Source organism: Muntiacus reevesi, chromosome 13, assembly GCF_963930625.1.
Source record: "Muntiacus reevesi chromosome 13, mMunRee1.1, whole genome shotgun sequence".
Lineage (NCBI taxonomy): Eukaryota > Metazoa > Chordata > Mammalia > Artiodactyla > Cervidae > Muntiacus > Muntiacus reevesi.
In genome coordinates this window covers 57871250-57893357 of record NC_089261.1, presented here as the reverse complement: position 1 = coordinate 57893357, position 22108 = coordinate 57871250, and the positions used below count along the sequence as shown (strand labels likewise).

At 42.8% G+C, this 22108-nt stretch overlaps 1 protein-coding gene across 5 annotated transcripts in view; it reads right to left on the bottom strand.

Moving 5' to 3' along the window:
* Nucleotides 1-22108, bottom strand: part of SMAD1 (SMAD family member 1) — an 81993-nt gene that overhangs the window by 28376 nt on the left and 31509 nt on the right. For 4 of the 5 annotated variants that reach the window (XM_065904364.1, XM_065904359.1, XM_065904360.1 and 1 more), the window contains exon 2: nucleotides 18677-19255. In XM_065904364.1, coding sequence (XP_065760436.1) covers nucleotides 18677-19076 — 400 coding nt within the window. In that variant the 5' untranslated portion in view covers nucleotides 19077-19255. Of the gene's footprint in view, nucleotides 1-18676; nucleotides 19256-19576; nucleotides 19596-22108 lie in introns of those variants that run through there. The other variant, XM_065904362.1, reaches the window with a different exon arrangement.

Below are 22108 nucleotides of genomic sequence, written 5' to 3'. Positions count from 1 at the left end.
AGTCCCAGCCTGTAGCTGTTTTCTGATGGAATTATTAATAGGGGACCCAATGTCACTCTCAAAAGGGCTTCCCAGGTGGCGCTAGTGGTAAAGAACCCCTCTGTCAATACAGGAAATGAGAGACATGGGTTCAATCCCTGGGTCGGGAGGACACCCTGGAGAAGGAAGTGGCAACCCACTCCAGTATTCTTGCCTGGAGAATCCCATGGACAGAGAAGCCTGGCAGGTTACAGTCCACGGGTCGCAAAGAGCTGGACACGACTGAAGCGACTTAGCACATCACTCTCCAAAGTGTTCTGGTTTGGCCAGCAAATTTTATGGTCATCCAAACTATAAACAATAACTGACTAAATTTAGGAATGGTATCGGGGTCTGAAACAGCTGCTAGTCCTGGAATGAAGTATTAATGTGAAAGAGAAGAGATGGGGGGAAGCGAGCTAGGCAGGGTTAGGTCTACACACCCAAGCTGCTCTAAACCAAGGCCCAGGCGCCTCGCCTGCGCTGACTCCTGAAGGACAGGAGATGCATGCTCTGACCCAGAGTCTCCCTGACTTCCAGTTCCTCTTCCTTTCATTTCAGCAATATTTCAGTATGAAGCTATGTTTGCTACTGGGGGAAGAGCAAAGAAAAAATACTCAGACCAATTATCTACGTGTAAACAAACCTCTATGAAATTCTTATTTCTTGGGAGAGAGGCTGATGAGCCAGGTGAGAGGAGTGAGATCTGCAAAGTCTACATCTGACTCAGGTCAGAAATAGGAAGGGAAAGAGGGTGAGGAGTATCTTCCTTAGTATTTCTTTCCAGGTTTCAGTCTATTTCTATTTTAGGGAAAAGAGAAACACGGGAGTACTGGCTCTCCCGGGAACCCTTTTCCTTGGCACACTGATAAAATTACTCCTACTTGGCAACTTGAGAGAACGACTCAAGTCTGCAGCTTCCCTTTAAGGACTGTTTCTACTGGTTCATTTGAATTACGAGAATCTCATCTGAAAGAGGGGCCCAGTGTTTAAACACTTTCTTTACGCACATAAATTTCTTTTTGAATTAAATCATTTAAAAATCAGAATGTGTTGTAATATCCTTATATTTCAGGAGTCCGAACCCTGGTTAAAACAAACAAAAAACCTGAGCTGTTTTCACACCATCTCTTCAGGTGGATTCCAGTTTGGAGGGTAAGGAGGAAGGCACCTAGATAATTTCACTATACCTCCCTCCACCGACTCAAAAATTCCTAGTACACTGCTGTATGTATCTTTTCCTAATCGCTCATGAGAAAAAAAAAAAGTCAAATTTCTGCCTTTCAAAGTATTTATGCATCTATTTCAGTTGGGGCTTCCCCAGTGGCAGGAGATGTGGGTTCAATCCCTGGGTCGGGAAGACCCCCTGGAGAAGGAAATGGAAACCCACTCCAGTATTCTTGCCTGGGAAATTCCCATGAACAGAGGAGCTTGGCGGGCTACAGTCCATGGGGTGCAAGAGCTGGACACAACTGAGCAACTAAAGGCACCACCACCATTCAGTTAAAAAATGAAATAAAATCCCTTTTCTAGTCAATAGGGAAACCAAACTAAGAAAGTTTCAAGATGTATTTTTGTTTCAGGAACCAAGCTGCAGGAGACATTTGTGATTCTGCCACTGGACTCAGCTTCTCTGAGTTACCAGGGTATAGGCAAAAGGAATGAAAAAGAAACAACAATAGTTAACACCGGAGACGGGGGCTGGGCTGTGGAAGGTATTCTTGTATACACTCCAGATTTGTGAACGTTTTTAAGATTTTGAAGGATTTGAAATTCTATCACTAAGTCATCTGCATAAAGTAGTCTTATAACCAGATGAAGGCAGATGAGGCTACGATAGGCCAAATGTTCATGGACAAAAATTTTTTTTTCACACACAAGAGAGTTCTGATAACAAAGCTTCCAGGCTGTCCACACAGACGTGATGGAAAATAAGCTGGCTGCAACCCAGCAGTACATAAACACCCTTTAGTTCTGAAGACTTGGAAAAGGACTTTAGGTTACACTGGAGATGCCCAAGTTCTAGCCTGATGATGATAATGATTAGTTCTGTGACTTTGAGAAAGTCACTTATTTCCCAGGATCTCAATTTTCCTCACTCCGCAATATTTCCCAGGATCTCAATTTTCCTCACTCCGTAGAGCAAGGGGTCTGAAGGCCCAGGGCCCTTCTAGTCGTGAACTGGGCAAGTCTGCTGCTGCTGCTGCTCATCTGGAGCATCGTGGGGCCCAAATGCCAGACCACACCTCGCTCAGGACAGTCAGCAACGTCACCCGCGAGCAGGATGGTGGTCCAGGGCTAATGGGAGCTTAGGGCCCCGGGATCAGGTCCCACGGCCTCAATTCTCTTCTGAAAACAGGTAGGGGGGAGCGGGGGTGGTGAGGATGGGGAGGGTAGTCAACCTGCCAGAGCAGCTGTGCCCAGGATCATAACTGTACCAAGCAGATGTCCCTCGATTCAGTGTGTGTTCGTGACCTCCTCAATAGAAACATTTCCAGGAGAGAGTGGTGGAGAGGGTAAAACTACTTAAAAGTTAATAGTATATGCAATTATGAAATAAAATTCCTGAACTCAGGATATGTCAGGGAAACTACACTGAAGAAAAGAGTCTCAGGACACTTAATTGAGGTTAAATTTTAACACAAATAGAGCCCCAAGTCCCTGAATGGGGGCACTTTATCTTGTGTGCGTATTGGTAGTGACGTGGCAGAAGGGAGGGTGTGAAGCTGGGCACTCCATATACACTCACCGAACCCCGGGGCCAGGCTCTGGGCGGGACACGGCGGGGACAGTGACTGTCCCCGTCCACCCGGACTTTATAACAGATCCCGAATCCTCATGGCAGATGCAGAAGCTGGCTCAGCCCAGCTCTGGGACACGTCCGAGGTCACACAGCTGCTAAGCAGAGGGCCAGGGTTTGAATCAAGGTCTGCTTATAATAACCACCAGATGACTGTACTCAGTACTGTAAGACTGGAAAGAGATTGTCTGTTTAACATTCTCTTTTCATTCTTCTGCTTAGTTTTTGGAGGGAACATCTTTTTAAAAGTTAAGATGATTTTTGTCTAAAGAGAGCAACTTTGTAGTATTTGCTTCCCTGGTGGCTCAGACGGTAAAACGTCTGCCTGCAATGTGGGAGACCGGGGTTCGATCCCTGGGTTGGGAAGATCCCCTGGAGAAGGAAATGGCAACCCACTCCAGTACCCTTGCCTGGAAAATCCCAAGGACGGAGGAGCCTGGTGGGCTGCAGTCCAAGGGGTCGCACACAGTCAGACACGACTGAGCAATTTCACTTCCTTTCACTTTGTGTTATTTACTTTTGAGGAATGTATCAATTACTCTTTTTTTATTAATTTATTTTATTTGGAGGCTAACTACTTTACAATATTACGGTGGGTTTTGCCATACATTGACATGAATCAGCCACGGGTGTACACGAGTCCCCCCGTCATAAACCCCCCCACCTCCCTCCCCATCCCATCCCTCTGGGTGGTGCCAGTGCGCTGGCGCTGAGTGATCTGTTTCATACGTCAAACCTGGACTGGCGGTCTATTTCACGTATGGTAATATACATGTTTCAAAGCTATTCTCTCAAATCATCCCACCCTCGGCTTCTCCCGCAGAGTCCAAAAGTCTGTTCTTTACATCTGTGTCTCTTGTACTGTCTTGCACATAGGGTCGTCATTACCATCTTTCTAAATTCCGTATATATGCATTAATATACTGTATTGGTGTTTTTCTTTCTGACTTACTTCACTCTGTATAATAGGCTCCAGTTTCATCTACCTCATTAGAACTGACTCAGTCTTGAGGACACATATATGAACATAAGATGAACATGTGAATAAAACTTAAATATAAACAAAGAAATGAACTGTATTCAATAAAAGTATCTGTGAAAAAAGATGAAATTTACTTAACACCTTATTGACCAGACACATAATAGTGCTACAGGCATTAAGTTTCTGCAAAAATTCTCCAGTCAATAATGTGTTTAAAAGGGCCTAAATCGAAATCAACTTCTGAGAACCCAATTTCCTAAATAATAGGGGATTCCCTCTTTCCAAACACCAAAGGGGATCCCCTTGAAACATCTTATCTGCAAGATATGCATCCACAGGATGTCCTCTAAGACTCCATGACCTACTGCAGACGCAGACTCCAAACCACCCTCTGGGGTCACTCTCTCCCCCTGCTCCTCACCCAGCCGCCCCAGGCTGCCAGCAGTTTCCACCTGCTGGTTGCATGCTCCTGTACTTTTGCTCACTTGATATACTTCCAAATCTCAGGTTCGGTGTCATTCCCTTTAGGGTATCTTTCCTGTTCTTTCTACTCACCCCCAGAAGAAATGAATTTCTCTTTTCTTTGAGGCCCACTGCGGCTTAGGCTATCATGGCATCAGCAACATTTTACTGCTAATTTGACTTTACCTCAATCAGACAACCAGCCCCTTCGGGGGAGAATTGAGCTTTTTTCTTCTGCATCGTCCAGCGCCTGGTATATAACAGGTCCCTAATAAATTTTTTTTTCAATTAATTTATGTTTGTGAATTATATTACTATTTCTGGGTTGGTTATTATAAGCTGACTAATATAGACCTTGCTCGAAGCATAGTCCTCAGTCAATTAGGAAGACACTTGTTTCGAGGCAGATTCCTCTGCCTCACCCCCCACAACAGATGAGACCTTCTGGTGTCTGAGTGAACGCAGCCTGGGTGGGGAAGGTGAGCGGTTACCGTATTTATTGGCAACGCAGCCCCACGCTTCCTGTCCTGTCTCTCTCTAACTAGCTGTGGAACTTGGACTTCAATTTTCTCACCTTGTTAGATGTCTAAGCAGCATCCCTCCCACCTCTAAAACCCAACACAGCATCAGTCTCAATCCTCAGGTATGTAGATTAAGTTAGAATGACACAGAGAAGACCAGCATAGCTGTATACTAAGCTGACAAGAAAATTCAGTGTCCAGGTTTTTTGGTCAGAAGGCTTAGAGCCACAGAAAAAGCAATGGCTTCAGATCAAGAAGCCCAGGGTCCTGGCGGGGTGAATTCAGATGCAGGAGCCTCCGTTTCCCTGCAGGGCTAGAGACCCTGTTCTGGGAGGCCGACTGTGGCCGGCTCCTCTCTCCAGTTCCTCTTCCATCCTTACCCCAGGTTCCTTTCCTCTGCCCAATATTTATTTGCTTAAGTCCCACAGAAGGAAGGTGCTATGTTATCAGAGACTTCATAGCTTGTTAGAGATTAAAAAAAAAGTCAGGGTGTCAGCTTAAAATATCAGGAGAGGAAAAGGTCCTTCATAAGGTTCACAGAAAGTTTAAAAAGAGTTAGAAGCAGGTTTTAGCTTTGGACTTCTGGATGGAAGTCTTGTTCAGTTACTTAGGAGCCAACTGATGGGGAATTTACTCTACACCTATTTCCTACTAGTAAAATGGGAACATTAGTACTTCTCACAGGTTTCTTTGTATTTCATCATTTATATTGTGCTGACTTATGTCAAGTGCTGTACCAAATGTTAACTAATCTATACTGGGAAAGATTGAGGGCAAGAGGAGAAGGGGGAGGCAAAGGATGAGATGGCTGGATGGCATCACTGACTCAATGGACATGAGTCTGAGCAAACTCCAGGAGATGGTGAAGGGCAGGGAAGCCTGGCATGCTGCAGTCCATGGGGTTGCAGAGAGTCAGACACAATTTAGTGACTGCAGAACAGTAACAATTCCCATGACAACTCTGACCAAGGATGAATACTGAGCTAGAGACTACCTCACTTGCCCACAAATATACAACCAGGCAGCAGTGGAGACAGGTGTCCCCTGATATTACACAGGTCAGTTTTAACAAGTTCCTGGGCTCTGGTCAGACCCGGCCTAGTGGGCCTAAGCATCTATCGGCTGCTACTGATACGGACGGAAATGGTCATTCCCCAGGTGTCACACCAGGCAGTCATTTGTCATTGCAGCAGCCTGCAATTAGTTCTCATTCTGAGATCAAATTTGATTCTGTTAAATATATTCCAGGAAACAGACACTTGTTATCTAATGATGAAGACTGACTGATGCAAAATAAATACCAATAAAATCTCCAGAAACATCTGAAGCACAGGTGTAGACCCTCAATTTATCATTTTTTGTTTAGTCGGTCAGTCGTGTCCGACTCTTTTCGACTCCATAGACTACAGCAAGCCAGGCTTCCCTGTCCTTCACCATCTCCCAGAGCTTGCTCAAACTCATGTCCACTGAGTCGGTGATGCCATCCAACCATCTCATCCTCTGTCATTCCCTTCTTCTCCTGCCTTCAATCTTTCCCAGCAACAGGGTCTTCTCCAATGAATCAACCCTTCCCAACAGGTGGCCAAAGTATTTGAGCTTCAGCATGAGTTCTTCTAATGAATATTCAGGGTTGTTTCCTTTAGAATTGACTGATTTGATCTCCTATCAATCCCAAACTCAACCTGCTGGTGCACATATGTATTTTAGATTAAATCCTCTGCTACTGAAAATTTTGGATACCTTTCTCCTTTGTCAAAGAAAGAAAACTAAGTGTGGGGAATGACTCCTTTAGGGAAGCAGTAGTGTGGTGAGTGGCAGCATGGATTTTGTGGTTAGACTTCAACTGCGAAGTAGAAGTTTGAATGCCGCCTCTCCCTTAAAGCCACGTGACACAAACAGCTGCTCAGAGGCCCAGCTGCTTGGCATCTCTCTGTACCGCTTACAGCTGAGGTCAGGAGGAAATGAGCATGCACATGGATCCATGAGCACGGTGCCTGGCACATAAAAAGTAGCTATTCTAATTTTTATTGCTACTGTTATTAATACCATAAATATTGCCCTTGGAATAACATAGATCTGAACTGCACAGATCCACAATCATGGATTTTTTTTTTCACTAAAAATGTACTACATGATCTTCAGGTGGTTGAAACCCAGGATGCAAAACCGTGGATATGGAGGGCTGACTTTAAATTCATACATGGATTTTCCACAGTGTGGAGGGCTCTAAACTCGGAGCAGTTGTTCATTAATCAACTGTAGTATAGTTTTCTGAAGATGTGCTTGGTGAAAACTTAACATTACGAATTTTGTTCTTATTCTGAAGAAGATGGGCATAGAAGTTATGCTCTTTGTATCACTGTTTCAGCCACATTTAATGTTCCCAAGAGTGCAGAAAGCCTGTTCACGTGCATGATTCAATCCTCAGCATGACCTTGGAAGGTAGATATTATCATTCCTCATTTCACAGGTTAGCAAACACAAGCTCAAAGAGGAGGAGGAACCAGCCCAAGGTCAAAAATACCAAGTGCCAAATTTTAGTCCAAGCCCTCTGACCCGAGCTTCCGCCCTACCACATTTTAACCCTACAACTAATAGTTCCCATTTATCCTGAATTTCCCAGAGAACTCCACATCTACCAGTCAGCATTCTACTGTAAGCAACAGCCCTCCTCTCTCATTTACTGCTGTTTAGTCACTGAGTCATGTCCGACTCTTTGCGACCCCATGGACTATAGCCTGCCAGGCTCCTCTGTCCATGAGATTTCCCAGGCAGGAATACTGGAGCAGGTTGCCATTTCCTCCTCTAGGGGATCTTCCTGACCCAGGGATCGAACCTGCGTCTCCTGCATCTCCTGCATTGGCAGGCGGATTCTTTACCACGAGTCACCTAGGAAGCCCTTTCCCTCATTCATTATCAGCTTGGATCCCTGTTTTTATCCTCCAGTGGCTGATAATTCATTTCTGACCTTAATCATCTTGTTGGTCATACTATCTACTTTAGACAGGAACAGTCCCTTCAAGCTGACCTCAGTCCTTAGGACATGCTCCCATCAGTTTTCTCTCTGAAAAATAACTCATTTTAACATCAGCTGTTCTTTTTCCTATTGAAGAGCTGTAGTCAGATGTCTCAAAAGCACTCGCCCACAACTCTTTCCTAACTTAACCACTGTACCTAAATACCTGCCCAGAAACCAACACGACATTGTAAAGCAATTTCCCCACAATTTAAAAAATAAATTTTAAAAATGTTTTCTTTAAAACAAACAAACAAAAAAAAAAACCCGTCCAGTACAGCACCGTACCCTGGAGACACTTTTCACATGCTTGAAGAAACAATACTATCACAGAAAAAATCCTGCTGAGTCTGCTACAGAGCCAGCTAGATGGAATTATAGGGAAACACACAGGAAAAAACATACAATTAATTTCACTCTGTTGTCATATATATGTTTACCTTCAGTTTACAAGAAGCTGCCCGAATAATACTCAAAGAGGCACAGTCTCTCCTTTTGCCTCTTCCTGACTGAAGATCCCACCCAGGCAAGTGGGCAGGTGGGCAGGTGATGTGTGCCCATGTGAGCCCCACTCTTAACTCAGATAAGAAACGGCTGCTTGGTGAGAGAGCAGGAGCCGAGAACAGCAGCATCTCAGAGAGCTGCTCTGGAAATGACATCATGATGCAGTAGGACGGAAACCTCATCTTTCATTGTAAGGTCTGCTAAATGGATTCCAGAGCATAAAAACAAGCATTTAAAGAATGGGGTGGGGGCGGAGGGTAGAACTTCCGTGGTGGGAAGACTGCGCTTCCAATGCAAGGAATGGGCTTGAGGGCTTCTCAGGTGGCGCTAGTGGTAGAAAACCCACCTGTCAATGCAGGAGGCATAAGAGATGCGGGTTTGATCCCTGGAGGAGGGCATGGCAACCCACTCCAGTGTTCTTGCCTGGAGAGTCTCATGGACAGAGGAGCCTGGTGGGCTACAGTCCATGGGGTTGCAAAGGGTTGGACATGACTTAGCATGCACATAGGGAACTAAGATCCTATATGCCCACTGGTGAGGTCAAAAATAAATAAATAATTTAAAAATTTTTTTAATTAAAAAAAAAAGTCTACTCCTCATATAGCTAATAAATTAAAAGTTACTAATTTTGGAAACTAATTTTGAAAAAAAATTCTCTCAAAAAATAAAAAAAAATAAAGAAATAACCAGGGGAGAAAAATGCCAAACAGTCCTTTGTGGATCTCAATCTCTTTATTTAAACAAAGTCTGTTTCCAGATTTCTTTCTTTCTCAGAGAGGTTAACATTACTTCTAGTGATACAACCCATGTGGCCTATACCAGTGTTATGAAGAGCAGACTGAATGGAATGAATGTTAAAGGGCAGGCTTCGGTGCTGAAGGTCACGACAACGGAGAATTCAGTTGAGGGCGCTGGTAATTCGGAAGGTGAAACGGGTTAAGGGACATTTTCAGTCCCTCAACACATCTTCACCCACAGGGAAGAACTGCTGTTGGCGTCGTGAGTGCCTAGACCAGCCTAAACGCAGGGCAAACGAGACTGCAGCCTTTCAAACCAGTCCTGAGACCAGCATCTAACAGTGCCAAGCTAGCAAATTAACAAAATCTGTTTTTTAGTTCTCCTGTTCTCCAGGCCCTCTTGAGATTTTTAACACAGTAGTCAGGGTAGCTTCCAGCTGCCAGCAGTGCCTCAGCCCGGCTCTGTAAACCTCCACTCTTTCCTTCCCTACCTCCTCCCCAGACAAATCTCACTTTTCCAAATATCAGGGCTGAGGTCTGATGATCTGGCTAACTCAGGGTTGTCAGGCATGAGGCTGGGTCATTTGAGAGAGTACTGCATTTCAAAGTAGAAAAAGACAAGGAGATGGGACAGTTCTGGGAGAAAGACATGTCCAGTCTTTTCTTTAAGCTTTGAAGAGCTAATACCAAGGCGGCTGAAAGTAAAACCAAGAGAATCAGACTGAGATCATTACAAAAGCCAACCTTCCTTCCCTTCTCTCTCTCTCCTTTCAAGTGTCCATCCAGAGCCTAAGGCACTGCACCAACCCAGGGCAAGTCACCTGCAGCGTCCCCGCCACAACCACACAAAACACTCCCAGACCCACAAGAAATTGCTGTTTCAGGAGGAGCCCCATGTGGGAATTAAAAGCCCCAGCACACAACTCACAGGTCTCAATGTTAGTTCACCCCAAGCTAATCTTGGAAGTTATTAGCCAGGCTTTTCCTTTTGATTGAAAACATTACTACCTCACAACTGCAATCAGTGAACTACTTTATTACAAGTGTTTCTCTGTGGTTTCAAAACTGCTTTTCCATCAGCCATGGTTCTTTGCGTGCGTGCTTGGGTTTTAATAGCTGCTGGCGGGCTAGTTTTCCTACAGCCTTATGGACTGTAGGAACAGCCACGCAACGAACCTTAAGTGAATCCAAGAGGTCTGAAAATATCTTCTCTAGTCCACCTAACTGTTGCAGAGACAGAAAAGGAATGAAGTAGAGGATAATGGTCAGGAAAACAAAAGTATGAGCAAGATACTTTGTACAATCTGTGGATCACAGTTTTAAAATTTAAGTTGGGAAAGATCTGGCAATAAAAAAAACTCTACCCAGAAACAAGTCACATAATTATGTAGATATCTGCTTCAACTTATGTAGTTTATGTACTTTTCTGTTTTATGTACAAATAATACATAGTAACTGCTAAAGCTTACCATGAGTTCATCCATTCATAAATAGCACAAAACCAGTGCCCCAAATCATGCACTAAGAACAGCTGCTCAAGGAAAGAAGAAAAGAGCAAAATAATAAGCTTCATATTTTGTCTTGGATTTAAGATAAAGGAATCCACTAAGAGATCTGGGTATAAAATCCCATGCACAATTACACTACTTCATCTGTTTCTAATAAAACTGCAGATGACAGTGATGAATTATCAGACACAAGCCAAATGCCACTGACAATATAGGGGGGAAAAGTTTACCATCTAAAGTCCATGTCCACTTGGCTGTGCCTTGAGCTTGGACGGAAGCAGAAGTAGTAGCGAAATGCTTTTGCAAAACAAAACTTCCACGTGGATGGGAGAATAGAGCCCTGAGCGGACGATGGAAAAGGAACTGCAAAGTCTGAGGACACCGTTCTCGCCCCAAGGATCGCCTCCAGCGGGAAGTCTCTGCAAACTGCCTCAGTGGCTCTAACCCACCATCCACCCTCAGGCACAAATGCTCTACCATCTTCAGAGCATTTTCCCTTCATCTCAGGGTCAAACACACCTCTCTCCCACACCAAAAGCAGGAGCCAGCCATGCAGCCTAGGACCACACACACACACAGTAACTCTACACGGCACATCTGTATCAAGTGATTCCTGGAACACACGTTTGCTGATTTTCCTTAGTCTTGACTTTCCTTGTGAAGTTTTTTTCCCTTGGCCTACTTTATTAGTAATACTTTCTACTTTACTATAAGTCTCCTTGTAAATTGATTTAAATCCTTTGTACAACGAAATATACAGATACACGTTAAGACACATATATCTGAACCACCACACAGACTGGAACACAATGTCCGACGCATTAGAGTCAGGCGAGCTGAGTTCTGTGGCCACTCTCAGGCCTGTAAGCGTTGGTTGTGTCCCCCATACATACACTTGTATCACTCAATGTAGCACACGGCTGTACTCACGTGCCTGTATCTCCTGTGTGTGTGTGTTAGCCGCTCATTCGTGTCTGACTCTTTGCAACCCATGGGCTGTAGCCCTCCAGGCTCCTCTTCCCGTGGAATGCTCCAGGCAAGAATACTGAAGCGAGTTGCCATTCTCTCCTCCAGGGCCCCGGGGATTGAACCTGGCTCTCCTGCAGATTCCTTACTGTCTTTCTGGGGCAGACTCAGTTCCTGGGCAGCTATACATGAACTGTAGATGTTTGAGTGAAGAGAAATTTTCTTTTCTTTTTTTTTTATATGGACCATTTTAAAGGTCTTTATTGAATTTGTTACAATATTGCTTCTATTTTATTTGGGTTTTTTTTCATGGGGTGGGATGGTTAATTTTAGCCCTTGACTGGGCTAAAGGAAGATCAGACAACTGGTGAAACAGTACTTCTTGCTGTGTCTTTGAGGGTGTCTCCAGAGGACAGAAGCATTTGAAACGACAGACTGAGTCAGGGAGATCACCCTTGCCAATGTGAGTGGACTGCACCCAAATGCTGATTGCCAACAAAAAGCCTGGAGCATCTGTCTTCTCCTGCCCTTGGACACTAGCGCTCCTGGTTCCTAGGCCTTTGGACTAAGGATGGGATTGCACTAACAGCCTGCCTGGTTGCTCAGCTTGCAGACAGCGGATTGTGGGACTTCTCGGCCTCCATGCTCGTGTGAGCCAGCTTCCATAATAAATCTATAATAGATATTAAGACTTCTTTTTAAACTTTTTAAAATCTATTTGGAGGGGGGCATGCCATTCAGCCTGTGGGATCTTAGGTTCCCTGACCAGGGATTGAACCCAGGCCCTCAGCACCAAGAACTGAATCCTAACCACTAGACCACCAGGGAAGCACCAACAGTAGACTTATTAGTAGGATAATTAATAAATTTTTAAATTTAATAGGGTCTTATAAATACATAGGATCCATATCTATCCTATTGGTTCTGATTCTCTGGAGAACACTGACTATAATGCACAGGTCATAAAGCTTTAATTTTTATAGTTGATATTGTTGATGTTTAATCCCAAATCTTCACAACGCTTCTAACTGCTGTATCTTGGTATCTGGCTTACAACCTCAGTTACCAGACTCCAAGATATTCACATTACTCAGATAAACTTGGAGGAAAAGTCAATACTTCCCCCCGACCCTTCCCCATCCTCCAAATGGATATACTAATACAAGACTGTAAAAAAAAGACACTTTAATTACACAGAGGTTTTTGTCATCATTGGCTCAAGAAAAACCACACTTACAACGTGAAGAAACACATTAAAATTTTTGATTCTATTTGTGAACATTAACTTTATTAAATCTTGAGCCTTCAGTATATTCTGTGTGACGAAATGAAAGCTCTCACAGAGCACCTCGGCTGCCTGCCAGACACAACGGTCTGTCTTGAGCAGGGGCACTCGGGTGACTGATTCGAGACTAGCTGCTTCTCTCAGGGATGACCATTTTTAGATTCAGATAATGGCAGGTTCACATGCAGCTGTGAGAAACAGCAGAGAAGTCCTGCCAGCCCTGTGCCCGGTATCCTCGTGCAAAACTAGGATAGGATCAGTCAAGCCACGGACGCAGATACAGCCGAGACACAGCACTTCCGTCCACCCGAGGGTCCTCCCCCGCGCTGCCTTCCACAGCCACGCACACCCCCCTTCAGACCCCAGGAACCACCGACTTGTCCAGTTCTAAGATTTTAAGGCAAAATTTACGGAGCTAGGAACCACCCGCTGACTGAGGCAGCCAAAGGGGCAAAAGCTGCATTCAGTCAACAGGTGAAGAAGATTTCAGGTGAATCCTGAAGAGGATTTTAGGTGAATTTTAAACAGCTGGGAGCTATGATGCTGAAAATGAAAGGAACACCAGGAAGCGAACAGCAGGGTGTTACTTTAGAGATCAGAATCAAAACTGAAATGTCAGAATTTCAAGCTCAGATTCGATATGGCCTTTGAAGTTCAAAGTAGAGGAGATAATTCTCAGGAACCATGTGAAAAACATTAAAAAAAAAAAAAAAGACAAGAAATCTCCACGAAAGCATTTTAATGGCAGCAGATAGTCACGGAATGGCTTCTCACCTCACAGTGAGACGACTGACTTCATCATGTCAGCATTTTCTTTGGTCAAGAAAAAGCAGACCGCCATTTAACCCAACCACTAATAAGTAGCCTGGACTCTAAAGACTACCAAAAGTCCAAGTAACAGTCACCGGTTACCTCACCAGCAGGGCCTCAGTCTTCAGAAGCCGCAAGAGCTTCCTCTTTCCTATAACTGTCCACACACTAGCAGACAAGTCTTACTGCTTTCTATCAATACTTTTCCCAAAGATGCATGTTTCACTAATGGCCAAGTTACTCTGGACCTTGGTACTACCTCTGCTAAGTACTTACAAAAAAAAGAACAAAAGAAATTAGTCACTCAGTTGTGTCCGACTCTGTGATCCTCTGTCCATGGGATTCTCCAGGCAAGAATACTGGAATGGGTTGCCATGCCCTCCTCCAGGGGATCTTCCCATCCCAGGGACTGAACCCGGGTCTCCTGCATTGCAGGCGGATTTTTTACTGTCTGAGCCGCCAGGGAAGCCCAAAAGAAAGGTTCTTGCCTCTCACACTCTATCGCATGGTTTTTAAAATTTATTTATTTTTTATTGAAGGATAATTGCTTTATAGAATTTTGCTATTTTCTGTCAAGTGAAGTGAAGTCGGTCAGTCATGTCCGACTCTCTGCGACTCCACGGACTGTAGCCTACCAGGCTTCTCCATCCATGTGATTTTCCAGGCAAGAGTACTGGAGTGGGTTGCCATTTCCTTCTCCAGGAGATCTTCCCGACCCAGGGATTGAACCTGGGTCTCTCACATTGTAGGCAGACACTTTACCATCTGAGCCACCAGGGAAGTCAAACCACAACATAAATGAGCCATAGGTAAATCCCATTGTTAACTGTGATGAGTACAAGTGTTTCTATAACTTTTGGTTTCTTGCCCCCACCACTACAATTTTTAGACTCTTCTGTGTCTAAAAAAATCAAAACAAGTGGCATAGGTTAAAGAAAAACAGCAGTTACTTAAATCTATTAAAATTATTTTTGGTCAAAGAAACAGAGATAGTAAAAGATACCCAAAAGAACAACTGGAAAATGTCTACTGGGTCAAACAACAAAGCATTCCCTTCTCCCCCTCTAATCTTCCACCCCCTTAGAGACACATTGTATCAGAATGCTAATCTCAATAAATATCAGCAGGAAGGGACATTCTGGAGAGAGCAAGTCAATTTTATACCCCTAACAAGATGCAACTTTCTAAATAAAGAGGGATTTCAAACTCTAACTCATTAGCATCTCTTTTCAATAAGAGACCTCATCTTGTCAACTGGACTTGATGATTTGCCTGGAAACCAGTGGTTCTCACACTCTGAGCCTGAATCAGGATCACCTGGAGAGCCTGTCCAAACACAGACTCCTGGCCCCATCCCCAGAGTCTGATTCAGTAGGTCTGTGCAAGGATCTAAAAATACGCATTTCAACCAAGTTCCCAGGTGATGCCAACGCTGCTAGTCTGGGGACCACACACTTTGAAAAACCCACTGCTCTAAACCTTCCAGACACTTGCAGTTTCTCCTGGATTTTCCTCCTGAGGTCTCAACAGGGGCCTTGGCAGAAAACAACAAATTTGGGAGACCTGACTAACTTATGCTTCAACTGCTAAATTGCTCTTTGAAATACTGTATCTGAGGTAAACCAGTTCAAAGGTAAAAAAAAAAGTTCAAAGGAATGCAGTGCTGAGCGGTGCCTCTGCAGGTTAGAACTCCCCCTTGTTTCCCAGTTCACACAACAGCCACGAGTGTGCCCTGCCACATGCCTGTGTAACTGGCAGTGTGCGGGGCTGAGGCCCCCCAGGCACTTTATTTAGTGGAGCTTTTCCCCCCCAAAGTGCAGGCAGTGCTTCATGGTGGTCTCTGAGAAAGTCCATTTGTTCTCAATCCTCTTCACAGTATGAAAAAACATAAGGAAAATCCTGACATGTTCAAATTCACCAAATCTTGGCCTCATAGTTTTTGAGAACTGGCCTACACATGGCTCCCCAGATTCTTGGTTAAAGGGGAGGATGAAGTGATATCCGTGGAGTCTCAAAATGCCTTATTTTAGCTGGTTTTCCAACTCCTACCTGTCAAGTCTTTTACACGTAAATTAGTGCTCACTTCAGCAGCACATATATTAAAATTACATGTAAATTATTCAGTTCAGTTCAGTCGCTCAGTTGTGTCCAACTCTTTGCAACCTCATGAACCGCAGCACGCCAGGCCTCCCTGTCCATCACCAACTCCCAGAGTCCACCCAAACCCATGTCCATTGAGTTGGTGATGCCATCCAACCATCTCATCCTCTGTCGTCCCCTTCTCCTCCTGCCTTCAATCTTTCCCAGCAACGGGGTCTTTAAATTATTAAGAGTAATAAAATATTTCCGTATTAACTTTTAATGTTTTAATATTCATCTAACGTCCGATAGTAATGGCAATGAAATGAAACAACAGGGAAGATAATGGTCAGAGGGTACAAACAAACCAAAAACTCATCTCTCAAGAAAGAAAAAATAGCCAAACAGAGAAATTAAAAGCAGTGTTTGCCTTTAACATCAGAAATGTATTGAATTGTGCTCACTATTAAAAGTAAAAATGTTAATTATACACATGGCTCCTGCCATCTTGGAGCTTGATTTACTATCTTGCAAGGAAGACCAACAAAATGGTAAATAAAAGTGTGTCTTATATAAGAGTGAACTAGGCAAAAAAGGAGAAGAAATGAGGTGCATAGGAGGAGTGCATCCAAGTGTTCCCATGTGACTCAACCACACGAAGCGTGTGTGTGCTCAGTCAGCTCAGCTTGTTGCGACCCCATGGACTGTAGCCCACTAGGACCATCTGTCCATGGGGTTCTCTAGGCAAGAAGAATACTACAGCCAGTTGCCATTTACTTCTCTGTGGGGTCTTCCCAACACAGGGATCAAACCTGCATCTCTTGCATCTCCAGCACTGACAGGCGGGTTCTTTACCACTTGCGTCACCAGGGAAGTACATCAAAGAAGCAAGGTGGGAAGAGAAGCTGGCAAGGTAGGCGGGGACCAGAACACAAAGCTGCGTTTAAGGGAATGGGAAGCAGGAAGGTTACATGGCTAGAGCATGCATCCTTAAAGAACACTCTCTGCAGTGCACGCGTCCCCCTGCAGGGGGCGCCAGTCAGGAGGAAGTGCCGCTGCACAGGATGAGCCGTCAGGATGGAGGGAGAGGGCTGGAGAAAAACGATCCACAATGTTTTCTCAACACAGTTCTTGGTTGTCTGACACACAAGTCACTTAATTTACAGGGACCTCAGTTTCACCGTTTGTAAAGTGGGATTAGAATCTTCCCTCTGTACCTCTTAAAGTTACTATGGGAATCAAAAAGCCATGTACCTGAATGACCCTGTTGTATATATTATACATTAAAATTTACATCACGGTGGGTATAACAAGCAGTAAAAGAATGTCTATATTAGAATAAGGAGAATTCACCAAGCTTGTTGGAAAAAAATCAAGCACAGTTCCAGCCATGAACAACTGTAACAAAATGTAACTTTTAAAAGGATACAATAAAACCTGGTTATCTAGAAATACTGATAAATCTAAGAAAAGATCTGCAAGAACTTTCATGGAGAAAACTTTAAAACCTAAATAAATTTAGAAAAATATTGCGCTCAAGAGCAGAACTATGTCAATCCTTCCCCAAATGAAATCAATGAAATTCTAATAAACCTCCTAAGGGTTTTTCACAGGCCTTGACAAGGTCACCCTAAAGTGTGTAATACTGAAATCACAAAACCATGATGTTGAATGAATACAGCAAGTTGTAAAAGGATACTCTAATATTACTATACAATACCTTTAAATACACAACATACTGTCTGTTGAATGACATACATACTGTCAAGGATTCATACATATAAAACAACAGTAAAAAGCATGCCTGGGAATGATGTTCATCAAATCTAACCATCAAATTCAGAACAGTAGTTACTGAAGGCAACTGGGTGGTGGATACAAAGATGTTTATTATTCCTTTTTAAATGTCATAAATATTAGAAACCATATTTAGAAACCATAAGAAAACAGAATGCCTTTTATTTGACAACCAGGTTATTACGGGATGTAGCATAGTCCCCAAACACCAATCCAATAGCCCCCATCAACACTACCTGGAGTACATATTAAACGTGGATCAAAAAAAAAAAAAAAAAATACAGATCACTGGGCTCTGCCAAAATGAGAATTTCTGGAAGGGAGCCACATGAATCTAACACACAGCCTCATTTGGGAACCCCTGGTAACCATTAGCTATTAATAACTAATCCATCAACAAATTTGATTCCAATCTGACACTGAGATATTTAAGTGCCTGAGATTGCCTAATCACTTTCCAACTGATGCCACTGTCTAGAATGTGGACTCAATAAGTCAAAACCAAGTAAATGTTAAAAGTATATCCTTTATTATGTTTCTTCCACCCCCTCCAAGGTCACACATGTAAAAACTAGGAGTATCTTGTATAAAGTAATAGTATCAAATGATTCCACAGCAGAACATAATTCCTTCATATCCTCCACAGGGAGTATGCCGTAGCAAAATTCTACTGGAGATGATAAAAAGAGCTATTTTTAAGGATAAAGTGATATAAATCACTGGCAACCACCCTCAAATATGTAGACAGCAACACCATGCTTCTCTCCTGATTTTCTTCCCTTGCAATTAAATCCTAGCTAACTTTGTCTTGAGAAATGCATAGAACCAAAGGGAAACATAAAGAATAAATTTTGCAAGAAAACAATTTATGAAAAGGTAGAGGTATCAATACCTCCATGACAGTTTTCACAGCCCTGCTCCTAAGAATCCTGCCTGGAGAATCCCAGGGACGGTGGAGCCTGGTGGGCTGCCGTCTATGGGGTCGCACAGAGTTGGACACGACTGAAGCAACTTAGCAGCAGCAGCAGCTCCTAAGAAATAAAGTTAACTAGAGACGGTGCTGTTAGAACGTATGACCCTTTCAAGGACTGACAGACATGACCTTCCCCCTAACAAAAAAACATGGAAAGGGATGACTTCGAGAAACAACACAAATCTGCTAAATGCATCTACAGGAAAGGACTCACTTACCAGGGCTTTCTACGCGCTTATAGTGGTAGGGGTTGATGCACACCTCCTTCTGCTTGGAGCCGAAGGGAAACTCGCAGCATTCCAGGGGCTTCAGTTCATGGTGGCTCTGCAGGTCGGGCCAGCGCCACACGCGGCAGTAGATGACGTGCGGCAGCCCCTTCCGGTGGGAGACCTGCAGCCTGCCGTCCAGGGAGCGGGGAATGGTGACGCAGTTACTGGGCTGGCCGGGGCAGCTCAAGGCCTTTTCCAGTTCCTCCATGGCACCCTTCTTCTTCTTCAGTTTTTTCACCAGGGCATCAACGGCTTTCTCTGCCCACTTTTCTTCCTCATCACCCTGTTTCCAGCCAAGAAGTCTCTTCACAGCTGGACTTGTGAAGGAAAATAAACTTGTCACGTTCATGATGGTGCTGCGCACAACTCCGTGTGGAGGGAGAAATACAGACGTCCCCAAATGTGAAAGGGCAGAGAAAGAGGCTTCACTTTATCTACATAAGATTCTCCTTAGCTTCTTCGTGCCGAGGTCCTGAAGAGTAGAAATGACCATTCCTGGTGTTTCCAAAAGGAACCCAAAGTGAGCACCTAGAAAAGAAAAAAAGGGGAAGAAGATGTTTAAAATCATCTCTACCACAAAATCACAATTTATTAAACAATTTCCATGGGCCAGGTACTATTTTAAGTGCTTTTATGTATTACAGTGTGTTATGGACTGAATTATGCACCCCCCCGGCCCAAACTCATATTGAAGCCTCAGTGTGACTGTATTTGAAGATGGAACCTGGAGCCTTCAAGGAAGTAATTCAAGTCAAATGTGGTCATGAGGGTGGGGTCCTAACCTGAGAGGATCAGTGGCCTCATAAGAAGAAGGGAGAGATTTCTCTCCTGCCCTACAGGTGCACCCACCGAGGAAAGGCCACCTGCAGACACAGAGAGAAGGCTGCTGCCTACAAGCCTGCAAGATAGCTCTCACCAGAAACCACCCTGGCTGGACCCTTCATCTTGGACTTCACAGACTCCAGAACTGTAAGAAATACATTTCCATTGTTTAAGCCACTCCATCAGTGGTATTTTGTTATGGCAGCAGACTAGCACAGTATTTAATCCTTTAAATAACTATTTCCACTAGGTAATACAATCATTGCAATTTTATAGATGAATAAATTGAGATGCAATTTAAAAAGAAGTATGCTACTGTTTATAAGAGTTATGAGGTAGAAGCAATATACCCCTTAGTGCAAAAAAAGTTCAAGTTCTCAACAGATACTGTGATATTTTATATTTAGGATCACTCATGGGCTCTAAAATATTTATTTCGAAACACACCTCAATCAACAAAAATTAAAAGCAACAGGAAAAACTAAAAACACAACAGTCTTAACATCTGTTTTTGGTTTGCTTAAGTATCTCATGCTAAAAGAAAAGGTAGTTAGTTATACTTATACTAGATAAATGTAGCAACATTTTAGGGTCTTTATTCAGTAAATAAATCTACACCTTTGGACTGTTAGGCAATTAAGGTAGGAAATTCACTCCCTGCTTCTTCAAATATGCTTTTTACTGACGTGAAATGAATGAAGCACATGAACACATACTGTACCAAATACTTTAGTCAAGTTGTTTCATTTAAACCTTCCAGTTACTCTTCACTAGCTAAAAACACAAATGGTTAAAAAGATTAAAGATGATAACTCTGCACCAACTCCAGCTAAGGTTGACTAGCAGGTATCAAAACAATCTCCTCCCCAAAACAACTATAAAAGTTGAATAAAACACAAATAAATAAACTGAGGTGGGGGGAAAGCCCAACTTTTTAAAGGTATCAATAAGCAATCAAAGTACTAAGGACATCAGGGGCCACATCTGGAAAGATGTGAAAAATGATAAAGTGATAAGCTGAACAATCTTCACTGCTTTTCTCCTCAAGGTATTAGGCAAAGCTACGTTGTAAGAAGCCAAGACGAAAGAAGCTAAAGGACCAAGCAGAGATTTCAGGAGTCTCATGGTGTTGAGGAGAACCACCCCCCACCAAAAAAAAAAAAAAAAAAAAAAAACAGCACTGAGGGCCTGCCAAGAAGGAGAAACTCTGGTGAACATACCAGGTTTTCCGTTGAGACCCTTGAAGAGGTATGCCCTAGTGCAAGGGCTGAACTGAAGTGGACAGTGTTTAGAAACACAGCCTAGAATCTTAATGCTAGACTAGATCGAGATGAAAGGAAAGGAGGAGAGAAAAACTGTGAGAGAGGATGTATGTATATTGAAAGTTACTGGCCAAAGACTTTCCAAAACTGCCAACAGACATCTAGCCACAGATTCATGAAGCCCTACAAATCCCAAGAAGGAGAAATAGAAAGAAATACACAAGTTTTAATGTGTCATATCATGGTATAATTGCTGAAAATCTACAACAAAAATCTTTAAAAAGACACAATACTTTCAAATGAGTACAAGAAGAAGAACAACTGACATTTCAACAGGAACAATGAAAACAAAACGATAGTAAAATGATATCTTTAGCATGCCAAATGCAATAAATAGCTGGTAACTCAGAACGCCATACTTAGTGGGAAAAATTCAAAAATGACTGTGAAATAAAAATGCTTTATAGCAAACAAAATCTGAAATAACTGGCTTCCAGGAGGAATTCTCAAGAACAAGAGAAAAGCAAGAAACTGCAGGAAAGAATGAAGAGTTCCATAAGGGTACTGACTTTACAAAACAATTACAGGAATATCTCGTGGTGTTTAAAATACAGAATTAAAATGCATAACAAAAAAGCAGAAGGGATAAATGAATTCAGAGTTCTAAGGTCCTTATACTACCCAGGCCATGCTAAAGCATTAAATTATTATTGATATAAATTATGAATTCATGTCATAATAAAGCAACCACTGAAAGAATAATTTAAAAGCAATAAGAAGGTAATAGAGGAGTTAAAAATATGGAATTCTATTTAAAAATATGATTAACAAAAAAAACTTCAGAACAAAAAGGAGTACATAATAGGTGAGTCAAATAGAGAACAGTAAGATTCAGATATAATGCTCAAAGTCTCAAGAATTACCTGCAAATCAAGAGACTAAATAAGCCAAATGAAAACATACAGTGTACTTACAAGAAACACACATCAAATATAAGGACAGAGAAAAGTTGAAAGAAAAAGAATGGAAAGAACTGTACTGTGCATATTCTAACCAAAAAAGTTCACATAGCTATAAATCAGACAAAAGAGACTTCAAAGAAGTATCACCAAGGATAAAAGAGGGGCATTTCATAATGTTAAAAGAGGTGTCCTACCATGAACATATCACAATCCTAATTTTTTATCCAAGCAGTAACGGTTTCAAAATACATAAAGTAGAAACTGACATAATTAAAATGACGAACAGTCTTAGCAGAGATCAACATAGTAAATGACAAAACAAGCAAATAAAAATT